The 21,205-nt window shown below is 43.4% G+C and overlaps 1 protein-coding gene across 1 annotated transcript in view; it reads left to right on the forward strand.

Moving 5' to 3' along the window:
* The first annotated feature begins 2,493 nt into the window (after positions 1–2,493).
* DNAJC11 (DnaJ heat shock protein family (Hsp40) member C11) overlaps positions 2,494–21,205 on the forward strand; it is a 76,365-nt gene continuing 57,653 nt past the window's right edge. The window contains exon 1 of the mRNA XM_045898809.3: positions 2,494–2,649. Coding sequence (XP_045754765.1) covers positions 2,578–2,649 — 72 coding nt within the window. The 5' untranslated portion in view covers positions 2,494–2,577. The remainder of the gene's footprint in view (positions 2,650–21,205) is intronic.

Here is a 21,205-nt window from a genome sequence, read left to right on the forward strand (position 1 = left end):
AGGGTGCCCAGTTAAATTTTAATTTCAGATACACAATGGAATTTTTTAGCATTTATATGCCCCATACAGTATTAGTATACATATACTAACAATTATTCATCGCATATCTGAAATTCAAATCTGAGTGTCCTATATTTAATGCTAGAAGGGAGCCCCCACTCCCCTCCCTCCCCCGGCACTAGATCAAGTCATTGAACAGAGGAAGCCTGCTTCCTAATAGTTGTGCTGGGAAGGCCAAATATTCTAGGGTCATTCTGAATACAAATGGTGGTGAAGGTAAATGTCCTTGTCTTCTATTTACAGCTGAGAGAATTCCAAAATGATCATCTCTATATACATAACACATACACATGTAGCTATATAAATATATTATGTCAGTATATTAGGCTTGGCTTTGCAGCTAAGTTACAAACTGCTTTGTGGCTTTACCCAATAAAGAGAAAACAAAAACGCAAGGCAGTGAGTTAATGTGGCTGAGTTTCGCCAGCTGCTCTGGCATGAGCGGTGGCCGTATGGGTGTGGTAACTTATCAATTTGTACTGCTCCCGCTTTCCATTATTTTGCCCATCAGAGATTAAGGTTTTTGGAGGGAGAAACAAAACAGCCAACCTCCGAAGTAAATTTACTCTCAGGCCTGGGGTGTATCTAAGCTCATTTTCCATTTGCCACATCCACTTTCCAAGTAACCATAATACAAAGTCTCATGCACCCAAAAGGGGACAAATACAGAGCATCCCTGAGTCACTATTTATTTTGTTTGAGTGATGATCAAAACCAGGTCATTCTCAATCCTAGAAACACAAACCTGGGCCCTCGGAAACATATGCTGGGTTCCATTTATATAATTCCTAGACGCAGTGTTTTCCAAGGCAGAGGAAGCATGGCAAGGAACTTCTCCCCCCAACTGAGCATTACGGTCCAATTAATGTCTACAAACCTAAGGAAAGAAGGAATGTCTCAACGTTGTAGTTTTTTCCCCCAGCCTCTCTGTAAGATATTTATTTTTTTTTAAAGATTTTATTTATTTATTTGACAGAGAGAGAGAGACAGTGAGAGAGGGAACACAAGCAGGGGGAGTGGAGAGGGAGAAGCAGGCTTCCCGCAGAGCAGGGAGCCCGATGCGGGGCTCGATCCCAGGACCCTGGGATCACGCCTGAGCCGAAGGCAGCCGCTTAACCGACTGAGCCACCCAGGCGCCCCTGTAAGAAATTTATTAAAGACCAACAAATGTCAGCAAGCAGCTTGGCCCTAATCACTGCTCTGCAAAAGGAGAAAAAAAGAAAGACCATAAAAAATTGCTGCAATTGCAGATGGGATGTGAGTGTCTGTGAGAGCTATTGTGGAAAAGCCTCACCCAGCTGAATAGCTCTTCCTTTAACAACCTGGGCTGAGGTCAGCTCCAGACTGACTCAACACTCCTCAGCACACCTACTTGTCTCATGCCAAAAGACCCTAAGAGGGCTGAGCAACTTGGAAGGGACCATACACAGGCCCAGATGGTGAACATCTGGCCAAAAATTAGGAAGAGAAAGAAATCAACTTCTCAAACCCACAGACAGGTGTTTGGGGCTTCCCAGGAGACCTGCTTAGGAAGGGCAACAGGGATAGTTCTAAACCGATCGCTAGTTAAGGCTCAACAAACGTTCCTGAGAAATAATGAGTAATTGGTACAGGTCAGCATGAACCAAACAGGTGGCAAGAGCATGGAAGCTCTGCGGTCCACCTTCTCTTGATAATTGCATCATTTCGAAGACATTTAAATTATTTAGATGATTGTAACCGAGACATCTTTAATAATGCACCAAACAAGAGGCACCAGGTTGAAATCAATTAGACTGCACCGCTAAATTATAAGGTAGAAATTTACAAGAGGAGGGCTCTGGGATAGGGACTGTAGGTATAGATGCCTGCCAGAGGCAATCCTATTAGGAACCAAATGGGTATTGCCTTGTCAGTTAAGCAGCAGAAAAAAAAAAATGGCCAGGTGTTCCTAAATATAGGGCAATAATAAATTAAAACAAAAAAACGACATTGAGGAGGCTCGTCCTCTGGGCAGGGTTCTGGATGGCCAGGAGAAAAAACGAACAACGGAGGCAGGAATCAATCCCATTCTAGAGGTTTTCTGTGTAAAGAGAAATCAGCAAGTGGGGCCTCGAGGAGCCTCCGGCCAGGGTGGACTCACGTGGGGGGCCTGGGCCGGGCTGTTTGGGACAGGATGCTCCCCGCACTGGGATGCGGCGTGGGGGACAAGGGAGGTGTCTCGGGGAACAGAGAGGACGACCCCCCAGGTGTGACCGTAGCCTCCCTGTCTGGTCCCGGCTGAACCTCCGGGACGCCGGCGGGGATTTGGGTCCGCGGGCAGCACGTGGTGGACCCCGGCCGCCGCGTCCCGCCCTCGGCGGCGCGGGGGCGCAGGGCGCAGGCGCGCGGCTGCGACGCGCGGGCGGCGGCAGCGCCCCTCCGGTCCGCCAGGGGCCGCTGTGGCGCAGCCGGGCTGGCCCGCGCGGTCGCGGCCGCGGCTCGCCGGTCCCTCTTGGGCACGGCCTTGCCGGTTTGGCGGGGTGAAAGGTTGCGAAGATGGCGACGGCCTTGAGCGAGGAGGAGCTGGACAATGAAGACTATTACTCGTTGCTGAACGTGCGCAGGGAGGTGAGGCTTGCGGCGGGACGCCGTCTGGGCGCAGGCCGTGCCCGGTGGTTCGGGAGGGTCGGGCTGGCGGCCACCTCTCCGACCCCGCCGCGGGCGGCCGGGACCCGGCGCGGAGGCCGCGTGACCCCGCCCGACATGCGCGACCGCCAGCCGACCGGGCGGTCCCCACTGCCTCGACCCCTGCGCCGGGGGTGTGCCGGCCGGCCTCTGCCCCTGCTCCCGGCGGCCGGGGCGCCGCGTCCTGGCAAGGCCAGAGGCCCTGGTACCCACAAGACGGGAAGGGTTCCCGAGGTGGAGGCTACTGGAGTGGCGTTCCCGGCCCTCCAGGACCCGGTGCCTCGCCCGGCTCACAAACTTGCCTCGGCCGAGGGGCCGTGTCATCACCCCCGGCCGGCAGTATGGGAAACGGAGCCTCAGGCACCAAGGTCAAGGCCACGAGGGAACCTTCCCACGGTGTCTGTAGGGTTCCCGAGTATTCGTGGGGACGTCCCGCTGTTGACGTGAATCCAGGGCCAGAGGCACGTGTCTTGTGTCCTCCTCGCCCCTGAGCGGCTGTCCAGAAACTGAAGGAAGAGCCTCCCGTACCTGCAGCCTCAATTCGGAGGTCGCAGTTTAGGAAGAAGCTGTAAAGCCAGGAAAGCAGCGGTGCCCCAACCACGGCCTCAGCCTGCGCGCCCCTCTCCACACGCCAAGTGTTTGCACCCTGTTTGCTCACCCAGTAAAAGAGTCTCACTCTGTGACTGGCATGTGGTAGGGGCCCAGCAAGTTTCCTTTCTTGTTGACTAGTCCAGTTGACATCAGCGTGAAGGGCAGGAAGGCTTCCAAGGTCAGGTCATAAGGTGGATCGTTTATCTCCAAGCTGCTGGGTTTAGAGAACCTTTAATTCCATTTCAGTTTTCCCAGTGATCATAATTAGCCAAGTCTGACTGCTTTAGGCAAAGCCGGTCAAATATGTGTTGTCCGTAAGTGCTGGTGTGCATGGCGTCAGTGATAGCTAACATTTTTTGAGTACTGCTTTGTGCAGGGCCACAACGCGGAGTGAACATTTCCTATTACCTTACCTTGTATAATTCTCACCCCAGCCCCTAAGGTAAGTATTGCGATAACCCTTGATTTATAGCTGAGAAAACTGAGGCCGAGAGAGGTTAAGTAACTTGCTCAAAGTAAGACCAAGAGAAAGTGCAGCAACCTGAATTCAGCCCTCAGAAGTCTGACTGGAGCCTCAGCTCTTGACTTCTACACTCTGCTGCTATTACCAGACTACAGAGCTGCCAATTCTGGTATTGTGTCCTTGGCACCCACATAACAATTTCTATCAGCCACCTTGTATTAGGAAAGCGTCCAGTGGACTATCTGGGGGAACTGCAAATCATGTTAGGGCTGCCATAGGTACCTGGAGGTTCTTGTAACTAAAAAACAGTGAGGCTTTGGGTAAATCACTTCTTTGGCCTTCAGTTCCTTTCCCTTTGAATGAAGCTGTTTGGCTAGCTACTAAGTTTTCTCCAATTCTTAGAAGCAAAGCAGTAAGTGAAACTGGCTTTTCTGAAAACCAGCCTTTCTTTTTTTTTTCTTTTTTCTTTTTTCTTTTTTTAAATTTTTTTAAAAGATTTTATTTATGGGGCACCTGGGTGGCTCAGCCAGTTAAGCATCTACCTTTGGCTCAGGTCATGATCCCAGGGTCCTGCTCATGCTCTCTCCATCTCTCTTTCTCTCTCTCTCTCTTTCTCTCTCAAATAAGTAGGTAAATAAATATCTTAAAGATTTCATTTATTTGAGAGACAGCAGGAGAGCAGAGGAAGAGGGAGAAGCAGACTCCCCGCTGATCACAGAGCCCGCTGCCTGGGCTGGATCCTAGGTCCCTGGGATCACAACCTGAGCTGAAGGCAGACACTTAGCCGACTGAGCCACCCAGGCACCCTTGAAACCAGCCTTACTTACCACTCATTTATAGTCTGGGTTATCAGTAATTGAGCAGTAATTTACCCATATACCAGGTTTACTGAATCTTAGGCAGGTGCGTATGATCAAAAAGATCTAGAATAATAGGCTTGGCCAGAGTCCTCAGTAAACATTAGTCAAAGGTATACCCTTGAAACTGCTGGAATCTTAAGACTTGTCATTTTTATTGGACTGATGAATGGGAACCAAAGAAATATTTCTTTTAAAAAATCTTACTTTTCCCAATGAGTAATGGCACTTCTCATATTTATGGCTATGTGTGAAATCCCTATAAAACATGTTCTCTCGCTGAAGTCACTTTGCGTTCTCTTTGTCAACAAAGTCAGTGTGAAATGTTAGGGTGTGCAGCTTTTATCTCAAAATTCTACTGGAAGAAAAGCTCGCAAGGTGATCTCTGGACTTGATATTTAATAGGATGGCGAGGTTCAGAAATCAGAAACCTGTAGTTGAAATAGCATGATTTAGTTGGAGAGTTATGGAAGTAGTATTAACTCTTACACCTGTTGATGTATTTGCTGTTAGTTCTATAGCTTGATGCCATTTAAGTTTACCTTAATGGTTAAGGAGGCAAGATCCCCTTCCTGCCAGTACTTCGGAGTACCTTCAAGAGAGTACCTTCAACACTGCGTTCAGGAAGTTCAGAGACTTTTCCTTAGAAATCTCAAATGGAAGTAACCTGACACAAAACCAGGAAGTTCTATTTAAAATTTTAAAAATTACAAGCCTAATGTATGGTTACAGTTGGAGTAATACAGAAATGTCAAAAATCAGGGGCGCCTGGGTGGCTCAGTTGATTAAGCGACTGCCTTCGGCCCCAGGTCATGATCCTGGAGTCCCGGGATCGAGTCCCGCATCGGGCTCCCTGCTCAGCGGGGGGTCTGCTTCTCCCTCTGACCCTCCCCCCTCTCATGCTCTCTGTCTCAAATAAATAAATAAATAAATAAATAAATAAATAAATAAATAATCTTAAAAAAAAAAAAAGAAAGAAAGAAATGTCAAAAATCAGCTTACAAATCTCTTTTTCCAGGTTTTAAACTTCAAAATATCCCCTCATATTGTATTTCAGAGAGTGAAGCAGACAGCTAGACAGGACCAAATGCCTCTCTAAACAAGACTCTGTGATCTTTAATGATTCCCTTTCTCCACCGTTCTGGATTTCCTGTTTACAGAGTAGAGCTCTTGTCACACTGAGCAGACGGAGTAAGTTATCATTAACTGGGCACATTAAAACCAGATTGGCATCTCTGGTTTAGTGTAGTCAAATGTGTCATCAGGTGCCTAAAATCTAACTGATCTGAGATTTGAGATGATTTTCCAAAATTTATTTGGAGAAAGGATTCCTGACCAGTGAGTTTTTCTTGATCTTTATACGTTTTATAGACATTTTGATTGACACCTTCTAAACTGAATTTATTCCTAATTGATTCAAATTCCTACTTCATCAGTGTTGTATTACCATTAAAAGAAACTTTCATTTTTATGCATGACATTCAGCAGTGTTTATAACCCATTTTAAGATCTTTGGTCCCAATCAATTTAGTTTTAAAGGGGCCAGTCTCTTCAAGTTTTAAACACTTAAAAAGCATAGTTAAGTAAAAGATAAACTTAACGTGAAAAGGTTTTTTCCTTGCAATCCATATATGGAGGTCAGTATTCTGGGATTTTCATCCTCCCATGCCAGCCTTGAAACTAGAATTGCAAAATTGTCACCCACCAAGGAAAAGTTTCCCCAGAGTCCCAGCACTTTCATTCCTTCCCTGGTTTAGAGTACGTTGGTCTTTCCACAGTTTTTGGTTGTCTGGGTTTCTCTGGCTGGAGGTTACAGTCACAGAGTGGGACTAAACATTCAAGTTTGGACTGCAGATGGAATGGGCTGGAGCAGTAGAGGAAGGTCTACTAGCCACTGTCCGGATTGACCTAGGGGGACTTCACGCAGCCCAGCAACCAGGATGGCCTGGATGTCTGTAGAAGTTGAGTGTAGATGTTATCAGCCAAGCCAGGCACACACTTAGGTTCCTAAAGCAGCAAGATGCTGTGTGTTCACTCGTCTGTTGCTTATCTAACCTTGTGATGGACAGGTAATTTAATCTTAAGGAGAGATATCAAGATAGGTCGGAGAAGGTCGTTCCTTAAGTGAGTTTCCCATCAACTACATTATGTTCAAAGTTCAAAATTTATAACAGTGACTCTGCTTAAAACGTGTGCATTCAGCAGGTAGTATTAGGCCTTGGTTATCCAAAAACCGAACTTACGCACATGATCCCCTTCCTGAGGTGTCCCGTAAGTGAAGAGGCTGAGGAACAAGGTCACTAGGAGCAGGAGTCGCAGCCCACACTGCCCCTGGGTGACAAATCATTTAACCTCTTCAAGTCTCTGCTTATTCATGTGCTGCAGTACTTCCAGGTTACTGAGTAGGAGGCAACACTGTACAGCTTTGCAGCCAGAATGTCCTGTATCAGAAACTTTATGGGGCGGGGGCGCGGATATTGCCTCTGGGCCAGTAGTCCACCCTTTCTGCTTCCTGTTTTCTTTGACACTGAAATGCAGGGAACAGGCAGTAATGGATTAGGAACTTACTGTGAGCCAGGATGTTGTATATTGGAGCATTGCCGTGTAACGGGGATATGTATACACTGCCTTGTACTAGTAGATGTTCATTTAGTATTTATTGTTATTTCTTGAAATTTGATAAAGCATGAGGTTTTGCTTATTTTAAAAGACATACATGTACATAGAAAACTTTGGTAAACCTGATCCTGGCTAAATTTGCTATCCATCTGTTATATTAATAAAAAAACATAGTGCCAGAATTTATGCTAAGCGTCAGGTTATGAATTCCTAAAGGTTTCTTTTCTCTTTCTGTTCAAAATACTGAGTTTCTTATCTTCAAAAGACAGCTATCTCTCAGAACTCTGCTTCTGCAAAGTCATGAGTTTCGTGGGGAGGGCAGGGGGGAGGAGCTGAGCTCCCAGAAGGTGGAGCCAAGCTCAGGAGTAGTGGAGAAGGGATAGTCCCAAAGACGGTGAGTGTCTGAGGTAAAGGCAGAGTGGGACCCAGAGTTGTAACCCTTGTGAGCTGTCAGCTGCTAAGGGGCCAGGCAGGGAGGGGAGGACCTCCCTGATCAGAGGCCGAGCGACAAGACAGAGCACTGGGTCAGGAGGGTGCCAAGGTAGAGTTCAGGGAGGCTTCTGGTGGTATTGCTTCTGGGTGGGGAGGGAGTTCATAGGTTAGCCAGTTAGGTCCAAATGTCATTTTATAATATGATTAGCAAACACCATGAGGTTAAATTTTAAAATGTGTTTTCTTTAATGAACCATAAGCTAGTTATTACCTTTCTGCTTTGGACATTTTAAACAATTGCTTCTTGAAATTTTAATGCTCTAGTTCTGCATTATCTACCAAAATGCCTTTTTTTTTTTGCTTTGTTAAAGAGAATTCAGTTGATGGGACGCCTGGGTGGCTCAGTCGTTAAGCATCTGCCTTCGGCTCAGGTCATGATCCCAGTGTCCTGGGATTGAGCCCCGTATCGGGCTCCCTGCTCAGCGGGAAGCCTGCTTCTCTCTCTCCCTCTCCCACTCCCCCTGCCTGTGTTCCCTCTCTCGCTGTGTCTCTGTCAAAAAAATAAATAAAATCTTAAAAAAAAAAAAAAGAATTGAGAGCTTTTATATTTGCTGTGAGTTCAGTAGTAAACAATGGATAAGGAGAATAATGGGACGCACAACGTGTTTTGCTTGGCTGTGGAATTCTAGTGTTTACTTTTATTAAACTTTCATTTTGATTTTATTTATACCCTACCTTGTTCAAGAAAGGATTTAAGAGGGGCGCCTGGGTGGCTCAGATGGTTAAGCATCTGCCTTCGGCTTGGGTCATGATGGGATCGAGCCCCACATCGGGCTCCCTGCTCAGCGGAGAGCCTGCTTCTCCCTCTCCCTCTGCCTCTCTCCCTGCTCATGCTCTCTCTCTGTATCTCTGTGTCTCAAATGAATAAAAAAAAAAAAAAAAAAACTTAAAAAAAAAAAAAGAAAGGATTTAAGACAACTAACAGGGATGAATAAATAAAATAGCATAAAAGCTTAAAAGGGGGCACCAGGAGGGGAGAAGACCATTGGGAACACTGCTGCTTTATTACCGCCACTGTGGCCCACACTTTATAAAGCTCCCATTCCCTTGAAGGCGCTTGGAACCTCCTCCAAGTTCATCCCTGGTAGCTGGGTCCTGTTTGGCTCTTGGACTGTTGGAACCACTTCTGCATGCAACGTGTACACAGTGTCCCCTCCCTAGTTTGCAGGAGCCAGAACATTCTTCAGTAGTAAAATGCCAGCAGACCTCAACCACAAGAAGTCTGTATGAGTGGGCAGGATATAACAGATGGACATGGACGAGAGAAAGTATAAGGTCAGGCTTTTTGGAAAAAAATAAGCCAAGCTCTTTATGTGAAGATAGGATCTGAACCATCACTTCTGACCCAGAAAGGAACTGGGGCTCATTTTCCTCTAAGATGCTGGCCTTTTTATTTACTGTTGTGTCTCAAGGGCACCAAATACACATATGGACATGACCAGGAAGAGAAATGAAAACCAAATTGTACAATAGTCAGAAAATCTCTCCTCAGCCCTTGGAATGACCTCTGATCAGGAATCATTTCTGCTTCTTTGGCTCCTCTTCTCACATTCTGTCGTCAGCAGAAGTGGGCATGGAGGACAGGATTTCCCCCACCCCATAAACCGTGAAGGTGACCGGGGCCCGCCTTTTTCTTCGTTAGTATGTAGACTTCTGTCATTACTGATTGCCTAATCTTTTTTGGGGATTTATATTGCCATCTTGGGGGTAATGAGTTCTGTAAATTTTGTAAGTTTTTTCCTTCTATGTATGACAACTGACTTAGGTTACCTCTAGTTGTAGAAACTTGGAATTGTTTGATCAACCTCCTATTTAGCTTTTCTGACTTACTCATGATTTCTCTCTTAAGCCTACCTTCCAAAGCATAATCTAAAATGGCTGTAGGGGGCGCCTGGGTGGCTCAGTCAGTGGAGCGTCTGCCTTCGGCTCAGTTGGTGATCTCGGGGTCCTGGGATCAAACCAGGACCTTAGCGCTCAGCAGGGAGTCTGCTTGTCCCTCTGCCTCTGCTGCTCCCCCCCCCCATACTCACCCTCGCTCTCTCAAAGTACTTTTTTTTAAATAATAAAATGGCTGTAGGAGGTTGACTTTTCAAAAATTACAGGACATGTAGCATGTCCACTTGACCCCTGTACTCCAGAAAGCTGTGGCAGTGCTCAGGGATTTTCTAGAAGGACAGCTGAAACCACTTAGCCCAGCACCTCCGTGGGAAACACCTATGCACCTTTGATGGCGATTATTTGGAAAGGCAGAGTTGATGGTGGAGCTTTGAAAGGGGTTGGCGGCTTAAAGAGTGAAGCCCTTGAAGTCAGGTTTGAGTTTGACTTCCTAGCAGCCTGATAGAGGCAAGCCACTTACCCTCTCTGAGCCCGTCTCTTCATCCATAAAATCCAGACAATAATTTCACTATCCTAGGGCTTTGGGGAAAATTAAGCAAGAATGCATGTAAGTGCTCAGCATAGTAATGGGCATGTTATTATGTAAAGTGAATGCCGGTATATTTTATTAGTATCATGAGCATAAAAGTTAATACGGAATGCTCTTATTGATTTGTCAGAGTTCTTCACACAGTTTGGATGAGCTCGCTGTGTGATAGATGCTTTGTGAGTACCTGCTCCTTCTCTGCAGCTTTTCACTCTGTGAACCGAGCTTTGGTCTGGACTGGGCCACACAGGCTAAACTTAATCTTCAGCTAGCTTTTGGGTCAGGGGGCCGTAGTCTGGAAAGTTCCCTCTCCCTCTCAGACCAGACTTTTAGTCTTTTTGATCCTCACTGTTTTTACCTGTGAGGTAAAATGGAGGCTTCGGTGCCGATATCAAGGTGTTTTGAGTGTTAAAGCCTCAAATGGGAAAATACCAGCAGGAGCATTTTGTGTGGATGCATCTGTGCTGCCACGACAGCCTTCAAGCCCCCTCAGCTTTGGCTTCTAGGATGATCTTTGTCCTCCTTCCTTGCCCTGCCAGGTACTCCTTCTCCATCCTCACAATTTCCCCAGGTTTGGGCCTCTTGAGCTTGGCTCTTTTTACAATCTCTTGCTTCTCCTGCATCTCCACCTGCCTTTGGATGTTGTACTTAGGTGTTCAGATTCACCTTTCGCCCCAAAGCCTGATGCTTTCAGTTTCTCCCCAACCCACACATCTGAGCCAGAACCCCAGATGTGCTCTTTGGTTTGTTTTCTCCATATGGGACTGAGCCCCTTTACATTGTCCCACAGACCCACCCAGCTCACAAAGGCTCCTCTTGACCCCCAGCCAACTCTGATCCTTTGTTTCCGCTTTGACTCCTGGGCCACCAACCAGCCCTCCTAACCTCAACCCTACGTTTCTGCCATAGTTTTCTCTAGGTCTCTCTGGTTTTGATTTTTGTCAGTTGTAGTCAAGCTGTACCAAATTAATATTAACAAACAGTACTGATCACATTATTTCCCTACCCAGAAACCTTTTGTGGCTTCCCGCTGACTATTGGGTAGAGGTCAAACTGCTCTATCCATTTTAAATCTTTTTTTTTTTTTTAAGATTTTATTTATTTATCCGACAGAGAGAGAGAGCACAAGCAGGGGGAGCAGCAGAGGCAGAGGGAGAAGCAGCCTCCCCGCCGAGCAGGGAGCCCGATGCGGGACTCAATCCCAGGACCCCGAGATCATAACCCGAGCCGAGGGCAGACGCTCAACTGACGGAGCCATCCAGGTGCCCCACCTGGATCCATGTTAATAAATTAGATGTTTAATGTGTTTTCTGCCTACCTTGTGATGACGTTCTGCTTGCCTCCACTGCAAAGTAAGCATCATGTGGTCAGGGACCGTGGCTATCTGATTCACCACTATATCCCTTAGTACAGGGCCAGTGTTTGCTGAATGAATGAGCAGGTGGATGGATGTCCAAGTTAATTTCCGGCCAGCGTCTTACTTAGACTCCTTTGCTCTTATGTCAGTTTGGTCAGTGTTCTCTCTCTGTCTCCAACACTGGCCTGTTCCTCAGGATGTTCTTTTCCCCTGAAAAGCCCCAGCCTATCTTGGACACCAAAGCAAATCAAAATCTACCTTTCGCATTCCCATTTAGATCCCTCCTCCTTCATGGAGTTTTCTTTCAATTCTGACTGCCCTGAACTTATTTCTCCACCATTAATAGTAGCATTTTTGTCTTACTGTTTAGTTAAATCATGGGTTTTTTAGGGGAAACACACATATGCACACCTAGTTTGTAATCTTAATATTATATTTCTGTTGTACCTCCTGCGGTACTTAGAACAGGGCAGGCATTCAGTAAATGTACTGACTGGAAGAGTTAAGTATTTGCTAACATCACACCCACCTTGTCCAGGTGCTTTTAACTTTGTGGAATATCTGTGTTGAAGATCACTTTGCAATTTTGGCAACAAATCATTCTAGAGGAATTTATTGGTAGGAGTTTATCAGTTGTCATTTGGTAAGTCTAAATTTTTACTTGTCAAAATTGTTCAAAGTCAGATACAAGAGGAAGAGAGCAAATTCAAATGTATGCCTTTATGCTCACTCTCGGAGTAAGCTAAGGTGCGCAGAGACCGGGGACAGTGCTGGAAGAGAGGGCTTGCCCTGCTGGGCTTGTCCTTTTTCATCTGGCAGGCATTCTCTTCCTCTTCAGTTTTTTACTGCAGTGGGAGAAGGTTACTTGTTTATCACCTTTTGTACTAGCATCAGTAATATTAGTAAAAAGTAAATACGTTTCAAATGGATTAGATTTGTTTTTGTCGTTTTTTTCCGTCAGAGCTGAATGTTTAGGATAGGCTACATAGGTTAGTCTCACAAATCTTGTTCTACTTGAGATGCTCCTTACAATGATGGGTCAGGCAGAACGAGTTAGTACAGTCTGCCCTGTGCTCGAGGTTGAGGGTGAGTCTGCGTACATTGTCGGAGTCTTGCCGTTTGCACATCAACCCCAGCTTATTTCCAGATCCTCCAAAGATGTTCCACATGAAAATGAACATTGTAGAAGGCTGTGTTGAGCAGGGAAAATGGCATCAAAAGATGGCAGGGCTGTGTGTGAGAGAGGTTTTATTGTGTGAAGCTTCAAACTGTGCAGTGGGAACCTTTTCAAAATGAAGGAGGAAGTTTTTCCAAGTCCAGTTTAGTGCCTGATGAGCACATGCCTTGGTCTCCTCAGTGACACCAAGTAATCTGTAACACCCCTCCTCGTCATGAAACAGCTCTTACTCAGCACAAAGCACCCATGCTGTCTTGGTGTTAATTCGCTCTGAAATCTGCTGTTTCCTTTAAATTGTATGAGCACCAAGTATCATAAAAAATTACAGGTTTTATTAGCTGATACAGTTTATTTCAGATTGTCATGGAACAATCAACAATGTAATGAATCGTCAATTGTGGTAATTAGGCAAACTTCCCAAAATCCAATTGAACATAGTTTGTGGAGCTTTCCTGAAATACGGCGGTGTAGAGACAGCCTGGAAGTTTGAGCTGGAAAGTATGGGCTTCAGCAGACCTAGTGGCTTTCCGATTCCTAAAGTAGATGTAAGTATGACGTGTAAGTTGCTGCTTGCAAGCTCTATCAGGTCTTCAAAGTACAGAATTAAATATTATCGTGTTAGTTTTAAGTGCTGTGCACTGAACATTATTGGTTCTTTGTTGTCCAGCCCATGGTAGGGCTGTACTTCCTGGTCTCCCAGTGGTTGAGTGAGGCCCTGGGACTAGTTCTAGCCAACGATATGCATGGAAGTGATATGTATCCTGCTCAGGCCGAAGCATTTATTTTTTTTTTTTTAAGATTTTATTTATTTGAGAGAGAATGAGAGAACACGAGAGGGGGGAGGGTCAGAGGGAGAAGCAGGGAGCCTGATATGGGACTCGATCCCAGGACCCCTGGGATCATGACCTGAGCAGAAGGCAGCTGCTTAACAGGCTGAGCCACCCAGGCGCCCCTCAGGCTGAAGCGTTTAAATGTTGGTGTGAGCCAGAGAGGGTCTGCTCCTGCCCTTCCCTCTCTGCCTTGGCTACTGGCAGTGGTTCAGAGGTGGCTGCTCTTTGAAACTTGGGACCTGAGGACACGGCCAACTGAGTACCAGCTGACCTAAGATGGCCATGTAAAAGGAGAAATAAACCTATGTGATTTTTGAATTGTTTGGTAACACAATATGATCAAACCCAGTAATTCTCACACTTCTTGATGTCAGGACCCCTTTACATTTTTTAATTCTTGAGCTTTTGTTTACTTGGGTTATAACTATTGACTTTGATTAAAAATTAAAACTCAATAATTGACAAAATGTTGTAAAATAAAACAGAGTGTACTTGTATTTCAGTTTCAGTACGGCATAAGGAAGACTGAAGGATTTCAAAATAGCTATGTATTGAAAAAATAATGGTACAGATATACAGACATCACAGCAGATAGAACAAAAAGTAGTGAGCAACCACACAGTGAAAGAACTGAGAACCAGTTGAATTAATCTCTGAAATCTATTTATGCTGTAAAACTGCCACCTAAGAAATGACTAGCAAACATAATGTATAAGTACACATTCCATTAGCCATCGGAGCAGTGATGTCATCACATGCCCTGTAGCCTTGAGAAAATCCCCCTGTACGCGTGACAGAATGAGAAAAAGGCAAGTAATAGCTCCGTGTTATTTGTTTTACTGAAAATAGTTTTGACCTGTGGACCTCCTAAAAAGGTTCAGACTCCCAGGGGGCCCCACACCACACCCTGAGAACCACTGACCAGCATAATCACAGTTCAGACATGCTGGTGTTCCTCACACGTTTTAGCTCACTTTGTTAAATGAAGGTAGGAAATAAAAGCAGAGTGGCAGTATGCGCTTTGAGTGTGTCTGCCATCACGTTGATTACAGAGATGGTCTTCACTAGAATCTGGCTGAGTGAAAATGTAGCAGCTTCTTCGATGGCTTCATTATCGAAGGGAAGCAAATATGGTGAAACTGGAGTCAGGCAATTCCAAGCATGATACCACAGCAGAGATCAGAAAAGGGACAATTTATAGGTTTGATTTTGTAAAAGCAGGAAATTTCTGTGTTTGCTCAAAGAAAAAAAACAAAAATCTAAAAAAAAACACAATTTAAAAACTCAAAAGGAACATGCAGTATATTTATTTGATAAAAGATTCATATTTCCAATATATATAAAGAACTCTTGGAAATTAAAAAAAAAAAAAGACTATCCTAATAGGAAAACAATACAAAGGAAACAAATGGGTTATTTCATAAAAGAAGTCTAAAATGTAAATAAGTACATGGAGAAATGTTCATCCTCAATAGTAAACAAATGCACTTTTTTTTTTTTTTTAAGATTTTATCCATTTATTTGACAGAGAACACAAGCAAGCAAAGCAACAGACAGAGGGAGAGAGAGAAGCAGGCTCCCCGCTGAGCAGAGAGCCTGACATGGGGCTCAATCCCAGGACCCTGGGATCATGACCTGAGGTGAAGGCATCTGCTTAACCAGCTGAGCCACCCAGGCACCCAACAAATGCAGTTTAAAATAGAGTACCCATTTTTTTCTACCATGTTGACAAAGATTGTTTTCTTTCTAATGGTAGCACTGAGTGCTGATGAGATGAGTGTGCTGGCCCACCCAGCCAGGAGACAGGATCATTCCCTGGAGAAACCGAACCAGGAAGGCTTCAGATCCTAGCCATAGACACGGTGGAGGAGGAGAATGGCACCCTTACAAAAGCAGGGAATATATGAGTGATTATATCCTGCATGGTGAGACTTCCAGCATTTTCCTTGTTCTCTACATCCTTCCCTGAAGAAACTGACCCATGGAAGAGAAAATACCACCAAATGAAACTTCCCAGTCTTCTCACAGGCATTTCACAAAGCAGCTCATCAGATGGCAAGGCCTGTTCACATAGAGCTTCCAGATAGCTCCCTATTATTTTACTGTTAGGTATAAATTGATAGCAAAGAACATAAATGTTTGAAGGAATGCTGCGATGTGAATTTCTACGATCGTGCAAACGGCAAAGAGAAATGAAGCAGGCAGACAGTGCAGGGAGTTTGAAAACTCAGTTGTTTTCAGAGAAATAAGATACTACATGTAAGAAATAACAAGGTGATACTTTTTTTTGAAAGATTTTATTTATGTATTTATTAGAGAGTGAATGAGCACGAGTGGGGGGAGGGTCTCCCAGCTGAGTGCTGAGCCCCACACAGGGCTTGATCTCATGACCCTGAGATCATGACCTGAGCTGAGGCAATCAAGAATCGGCCGCTTAGCTGACTGAGCCACCCAGGCACCCCTGTATATTATTTCTTTTAAAAGTATTACCTTGGGGGCGACTGGGTGGCTCAGTTGGTTAAGCGGCTGCCTTCGGCTCAGGTCATGATCCCAGGGTCCTGGGATCGAGTCCCACGTCGGGCTCCCTGCTCGGCAGGGAGTCTGCTTCTCCCTCTGACCCTACCCCCTCTTATGTGCTCTCTCTCTCTCTCATTCTCTCTAAAAAGAGAAAAAATAAATTAATTAATAATAAAAGTATTACCTTGTTCTGGGGCGCCTGGGTGGCTCAGTTGGTTAGGCATCTGACTGTTTTGGCTCAGGTCATGATCTCAGGGTCCTGGGATTGAGCCCTAAGACGGGCTCTGTGCTCAGCTGGGAGTCTCCTTAAGGATTCTCTCTTCCTCTGCCCCTCCCCTCACTTGCTCGCACTTAAATAAATCTTTTTAAAAAATATGTAAACAAAAGACGATTTTGGAAATTAAAAGTAAAGATAGAAATAAAAATTCTGTAGAGGGGCTGGAAGATAAAGTTGAGGAAATCTCCATGAAAGTAAAATTTAAAAATTAGAAGACCATCTCTTACACATTAAAGTAAAATGAAGGTGAAGACATATTAATATGAGAAAAATTCTCAGAACTAAAAGATACGAGACTCTAGGAGGAAAGGGCCAGTTAAGTAACCAGCACGCTGAGTGGGAGAGAAAAGACCCGAACTAAGGGAGTCATTGGTTAGAGCATGCTAAAAGTTTCCAAACAGGTCACAAACAAAGGATTGGAAATTGGGATGACATTAACCTTTCTCAGCCATAGTACTATAAGCTAGAAGACAATGAAACAAACAATACAGTAAAAACTCTGAAGAAAAAATATTTCCAAGCTAGGATTCTATCTCAGCCAACTATTTTATCAAGTATAAAGGCAGAATATAAGAACATTTTGAGGGGCCCGTCACTGGCTCAGTCAGTAGAGCATGTGACTCTTGATCTCAGGGTACTGAGTTTGAGCCTCATGATGGGTGTAGAGCTTACTTTTAAAAAAAAGGAAAAACAGGGGCACCTGAGTGGCTCAGTCGTTAAGCGTCTGCCTTCGGCTCAGGTCATGGTTCCAGGGTCCTGGGATCGAGCCCCGCATCAGGCTCCCTGCTCAGTGTGAATCCTGCTTCTCCCTCTCCCACTCCCCCTGCTTGTGTTCCCACTCTCACTGTGTCTCTGTCAAATAAATTTAAAAAATCTTTAAAAAAATAAATAAATAAAAATAAAAAAAAGGGAACATTTTGAGATATGTGAAGTCTAAAAAATGTTTCCTCCCAGCCAACCTTTGTAAAGGAAACTACTGGAGATTGAACTCTACTGAAATAAAAAGAAAACCAAGAAAGAGAAAGGGCATAGGATACCAAAAAGAAGAGACTGACCCAGGAAAGATACCCTGGAGGATGGTGACTGGGAAATCCTAGGATGAAGTTTGTTTAGCAAAGACCTAACATTTGACACAATGCAGAGATCTCTGGGAGGAATACCTCCCAGGAAAAACAACAACATGGAATTGTTGAACTATTTTGTATTTTTGTGTTGAAAAGATTAGAAGTCTCTACTATAAGTAGTTTACTTGGAGGAATTGAAGCATCTGTGATAGATACATAGAAAGCTAAAGCAAATGGAAAAAATGAGGCAATTCTTAACTCTAGGAAAAATTAAAAATAGGAAAGAAATATAATCACAGTATACTGGTTCATTCAACTTTGAACTGTATTTACATAGTCATAATAAAAGTTAAATTTTTTTTTAAAGATTTTATTTATTTATTTGAGAGAGAGAGAATGAGAGAGAGCACATGAGAATGGGGAGGGTCAGAGGGAGAAGCAGACTCCCCGCCGAGCAGGGAGCCCGATGCGGGAGATGCGGGACTCAATCCCGGGACTCCAGGATCATGACCTGAGCCGAAGGCAGTCGCTTAACCAACTGAGCCACCCAGGCGCCCTAAAAGTGAAATTTTTATGTTGTATTCCTCTGAGGCACACTGTAGACATTTAGTCAACGTTTGTTTTTGTAAGTAAATAAATGATTAGAAAGTAGGAAAATAATTAAGTTTTTAAAAAGACATTGCAGGGGTGCCTGGGTGGCTCAGTCGTTAAGCATCTGCCTTCTGCTCAGGTCATGATTCCAGGGTCCTGGGATCGAGCCCCGCATCGGGCTCCCTGCTCCGCAGGAAACCTGCTTCTCCCTCTCCCACTCCCCCTGCTTGTGTTCCTGCTCTCACTCTCTCTCTCTGTCAAAAAAAAAAAAAAAAAAACTTTTAAAAGCAATTAAAAAAAATAAAAGACATTTCATATTGATTTGAATCAAAGTTGTGAAAACTATGTAGAAAGGAGGGGAAAGAAACAGAAGTGAAAGAACTAAATTCTCATAATAAGTAGATTAAACCTAAACTTTTAAAATTAAGGATACAGGGCGCCTGGGTGGCTCAGTTGGTTAAGCAACTGCCTTCGGCTCAGGTCATGATCCTGGAGTCCCGGGATCGAGTCCCGCATCGGGCTCCCTGCTCGGCAGGGAGTCTTCTTCTCCCTCTGACCCTCCTCCCTCTCATGCTCTCTGTCTCTCATTCTCTCTGTCTCAAATAAATAAATAAAATCTTAAAAAAAAATAAAATTAAATTAAATTAAGGATACAAGTATAAGCATATGATTTAGAAATATAAATGAGGAAAATGCTGAGAGATTTTAAAGTACTTCTCACCTGAGGAGTGGGGATGAATGCCGTTTTGCTTGTAAGTCTAGTAGTTCCATTTATAAACTGTTTTATGTATCCCTTTGATAAAATTAAATTTTTAAATTTTAAAATAATTAAATGTTAGACACTTAATAGAGAGCAGTTCAGCAGACTAAAACGGAAATCTTACAGCCTTTAACCCAACAATTCTAGAAACTTATTTGCAAAAAGATAATCATGGATGCACACACAGTTTTAGCTGTAGGGATGTCCACTCCAGCCTTTTGAAAACAAATGAAAATTGTTCATAGGGAATCCTTATATAAACTGTGATAATGCCATATTTGAAATATTATGCAGCCATTTAAGATGATGTAGAAAATATTTGATGACCAATAAAAGCCACAAAAACAGAACCTCACAAAGACCTTTAACTGAAAAGGGGGGGGATTATAAAATTCTATTACAGAAAAAACAAATTTTTATTTTAAAACGTTATGTATATTTTCCATTTTATCCATGAAGAATATGTATACTTTTCTAATAAAGGTTTTTTAAGGTAATTCCACTAGGAAAAACAGCCATTGACTCATTCCTTTAACCTATTTTGACGAGAAGAATTGATGCCATTTTGTCTCTATGCCAGTGACAAAGCTTTTGTTCATATTTTTGAAAATGATGTTTATTTTGTTTCACATCCTCACCCACATTTAATATTCTCAGTCTTCTATTTTAGACATTCGAGTGGTTGTGTAGTAGTATTACTTTTGTTTTTAATTTGCACTTCCGTAATGACTAACAATATTGAATGTCTTTTCATACGTATTAGCCATTCCTATATTACCTTTGGCTGAAGTTTCCGTTTAAATCTTTTACTCATTATTTTATTGGGTTGTCTTCTTCAGTAAGAGCTCTTCATATGTTCTGGATACAAGTCTATCAGATACATATTTTACAAATATTTTTCTTTTATTCTGTATAGGAAATCTTTAACTCAGGGTTACAAGAATTATGTTTTTAGAAATTTTATGGTTTTAGTTTTCACATTTAAGTCTTTTTCATTTTGAGGGGTTTTTTTTCCAAAAAAATTTTTTTTAAGATTTTATTTATTTATTTGACAGAGAGAAAGAGCACAAGCAGGGGGAACGGCAGGCAGAAGGAGAGGAAGAAGCAGGCTCCCCACTGAGCAGAGAGCCAGACTTGGGGCTCGAGCCCAAGACATTGGGATCATGACCTGAGCCGGAGGCAGACGCTTAACCAACTGAGCCACCCAGGTGCCCCTCAGTTGTTTAAATTGTAAAATATGGGCGCCTGGGTGGCTCAGTTATTAAACGTCTGCCTTCGACTCAGGTCATAATCCTGGAGTCCCGGGATCGAGCCCTGCATTGGGCTCCCTGCTCGGCGGGAGGCCCGCTTCTCCCTCTCCCACTCCCCCTGCTTGTGTTCCCTCTCTCGCTGTGTCTCTCTTTGTCAAATAAATAAATAAAATCTTTATAAATAAATAAGTTGTAAAATACATGTAACATAAAATTTACCATCTTACCCGATATTTACAGTTCCGTGGTATTAAGTACATACATAATGTTGTGCAACCATCATCACCATCTGTCTCCTGAAGTCTTTTCATCTTGCAAAACTGAAATTCTACCCATTACACAATAATTGTCTACTCCCCCACCCAAACTCTCTGGCAAGCATTATTCTGCTTTCTGTCTCTGATATTTTACTACTAGATACCTCATCTAAGTAGAATCATATAGTATTTATCATTTTGTGACTGGCTTATTTCACTTGGTATGTTATTTTCAGGGTTCATCCATGTTATAGCATGTGTCAGAATTCCCTGCCTTTTTAAGACTGAATATTCGATTGTATGTTTGTACCACATTCTGCTGATAAGCATTCATCTGTTGATGGACACTTGGTCTGCTTCCATGTTTTAGCTATTGTGAATAATACTGCTGTGAACATGGGTTTACAAATACCTGTTTGAGACCCTGCTTCCAATTCTTTTGGGTATGTGCCCAGAAGTGGAATTGCTGAGTCATATGGCAAATCTGTTTTTATTTTTTTGAGGAATTACCACACTGTTTTCCATGAAAGCTATACCATTTTACATTCCCACCAACAGTTTACATGGATTCCAGTTTCTTCACATCCTTATCAACACTTGTTATTATCTGTTTGTTTTATAATAGCATCCTAATGGGTGTGAAGTGGTATTTCATTGTGGCTTTGATTTGCATTTCCCTAATAGTGATATGAGCATCCTTCATGTGCTTATTGGACATTATTGTATCTTCTCTGGGGAACTGTCTGTTCAAGTCTTTGTCAATTTTTTAATTAGGTGGTTGGTTTTGTTGAGTTTTAAGTGTTCTTTATGTATTCTGGATATTAATTCCTTATTAGATAATATGATTTGCAAATATTTTCTCCCATTCTATAGATTGTTTTTTCACTTTCTTGATAGTATCCCTTGATTTATAGAAGTTCTTAGTTTTGAGAAGTTTAGTTTGTCTGTTTCTTCTTTTATTGTCTGTGCCTTTGA

This window comes from Mirounga angustirostris, unplaced genomic scaffold (genome assembly GCF_029215605.1).
Source record: "Mirounga angustirostris isolate CCGP_5_RB_7025 unplaced genomic scaffold, mMirAng1.0.hap1 SCAF_4, whole genome shotgun sequence".
NCBI classification, from domain to species: Eukaryota; Metazoa; Chordata; class Mammalia; order Carnivora; family Phocidae; genus Mirounga; species Mirounga angustirostris.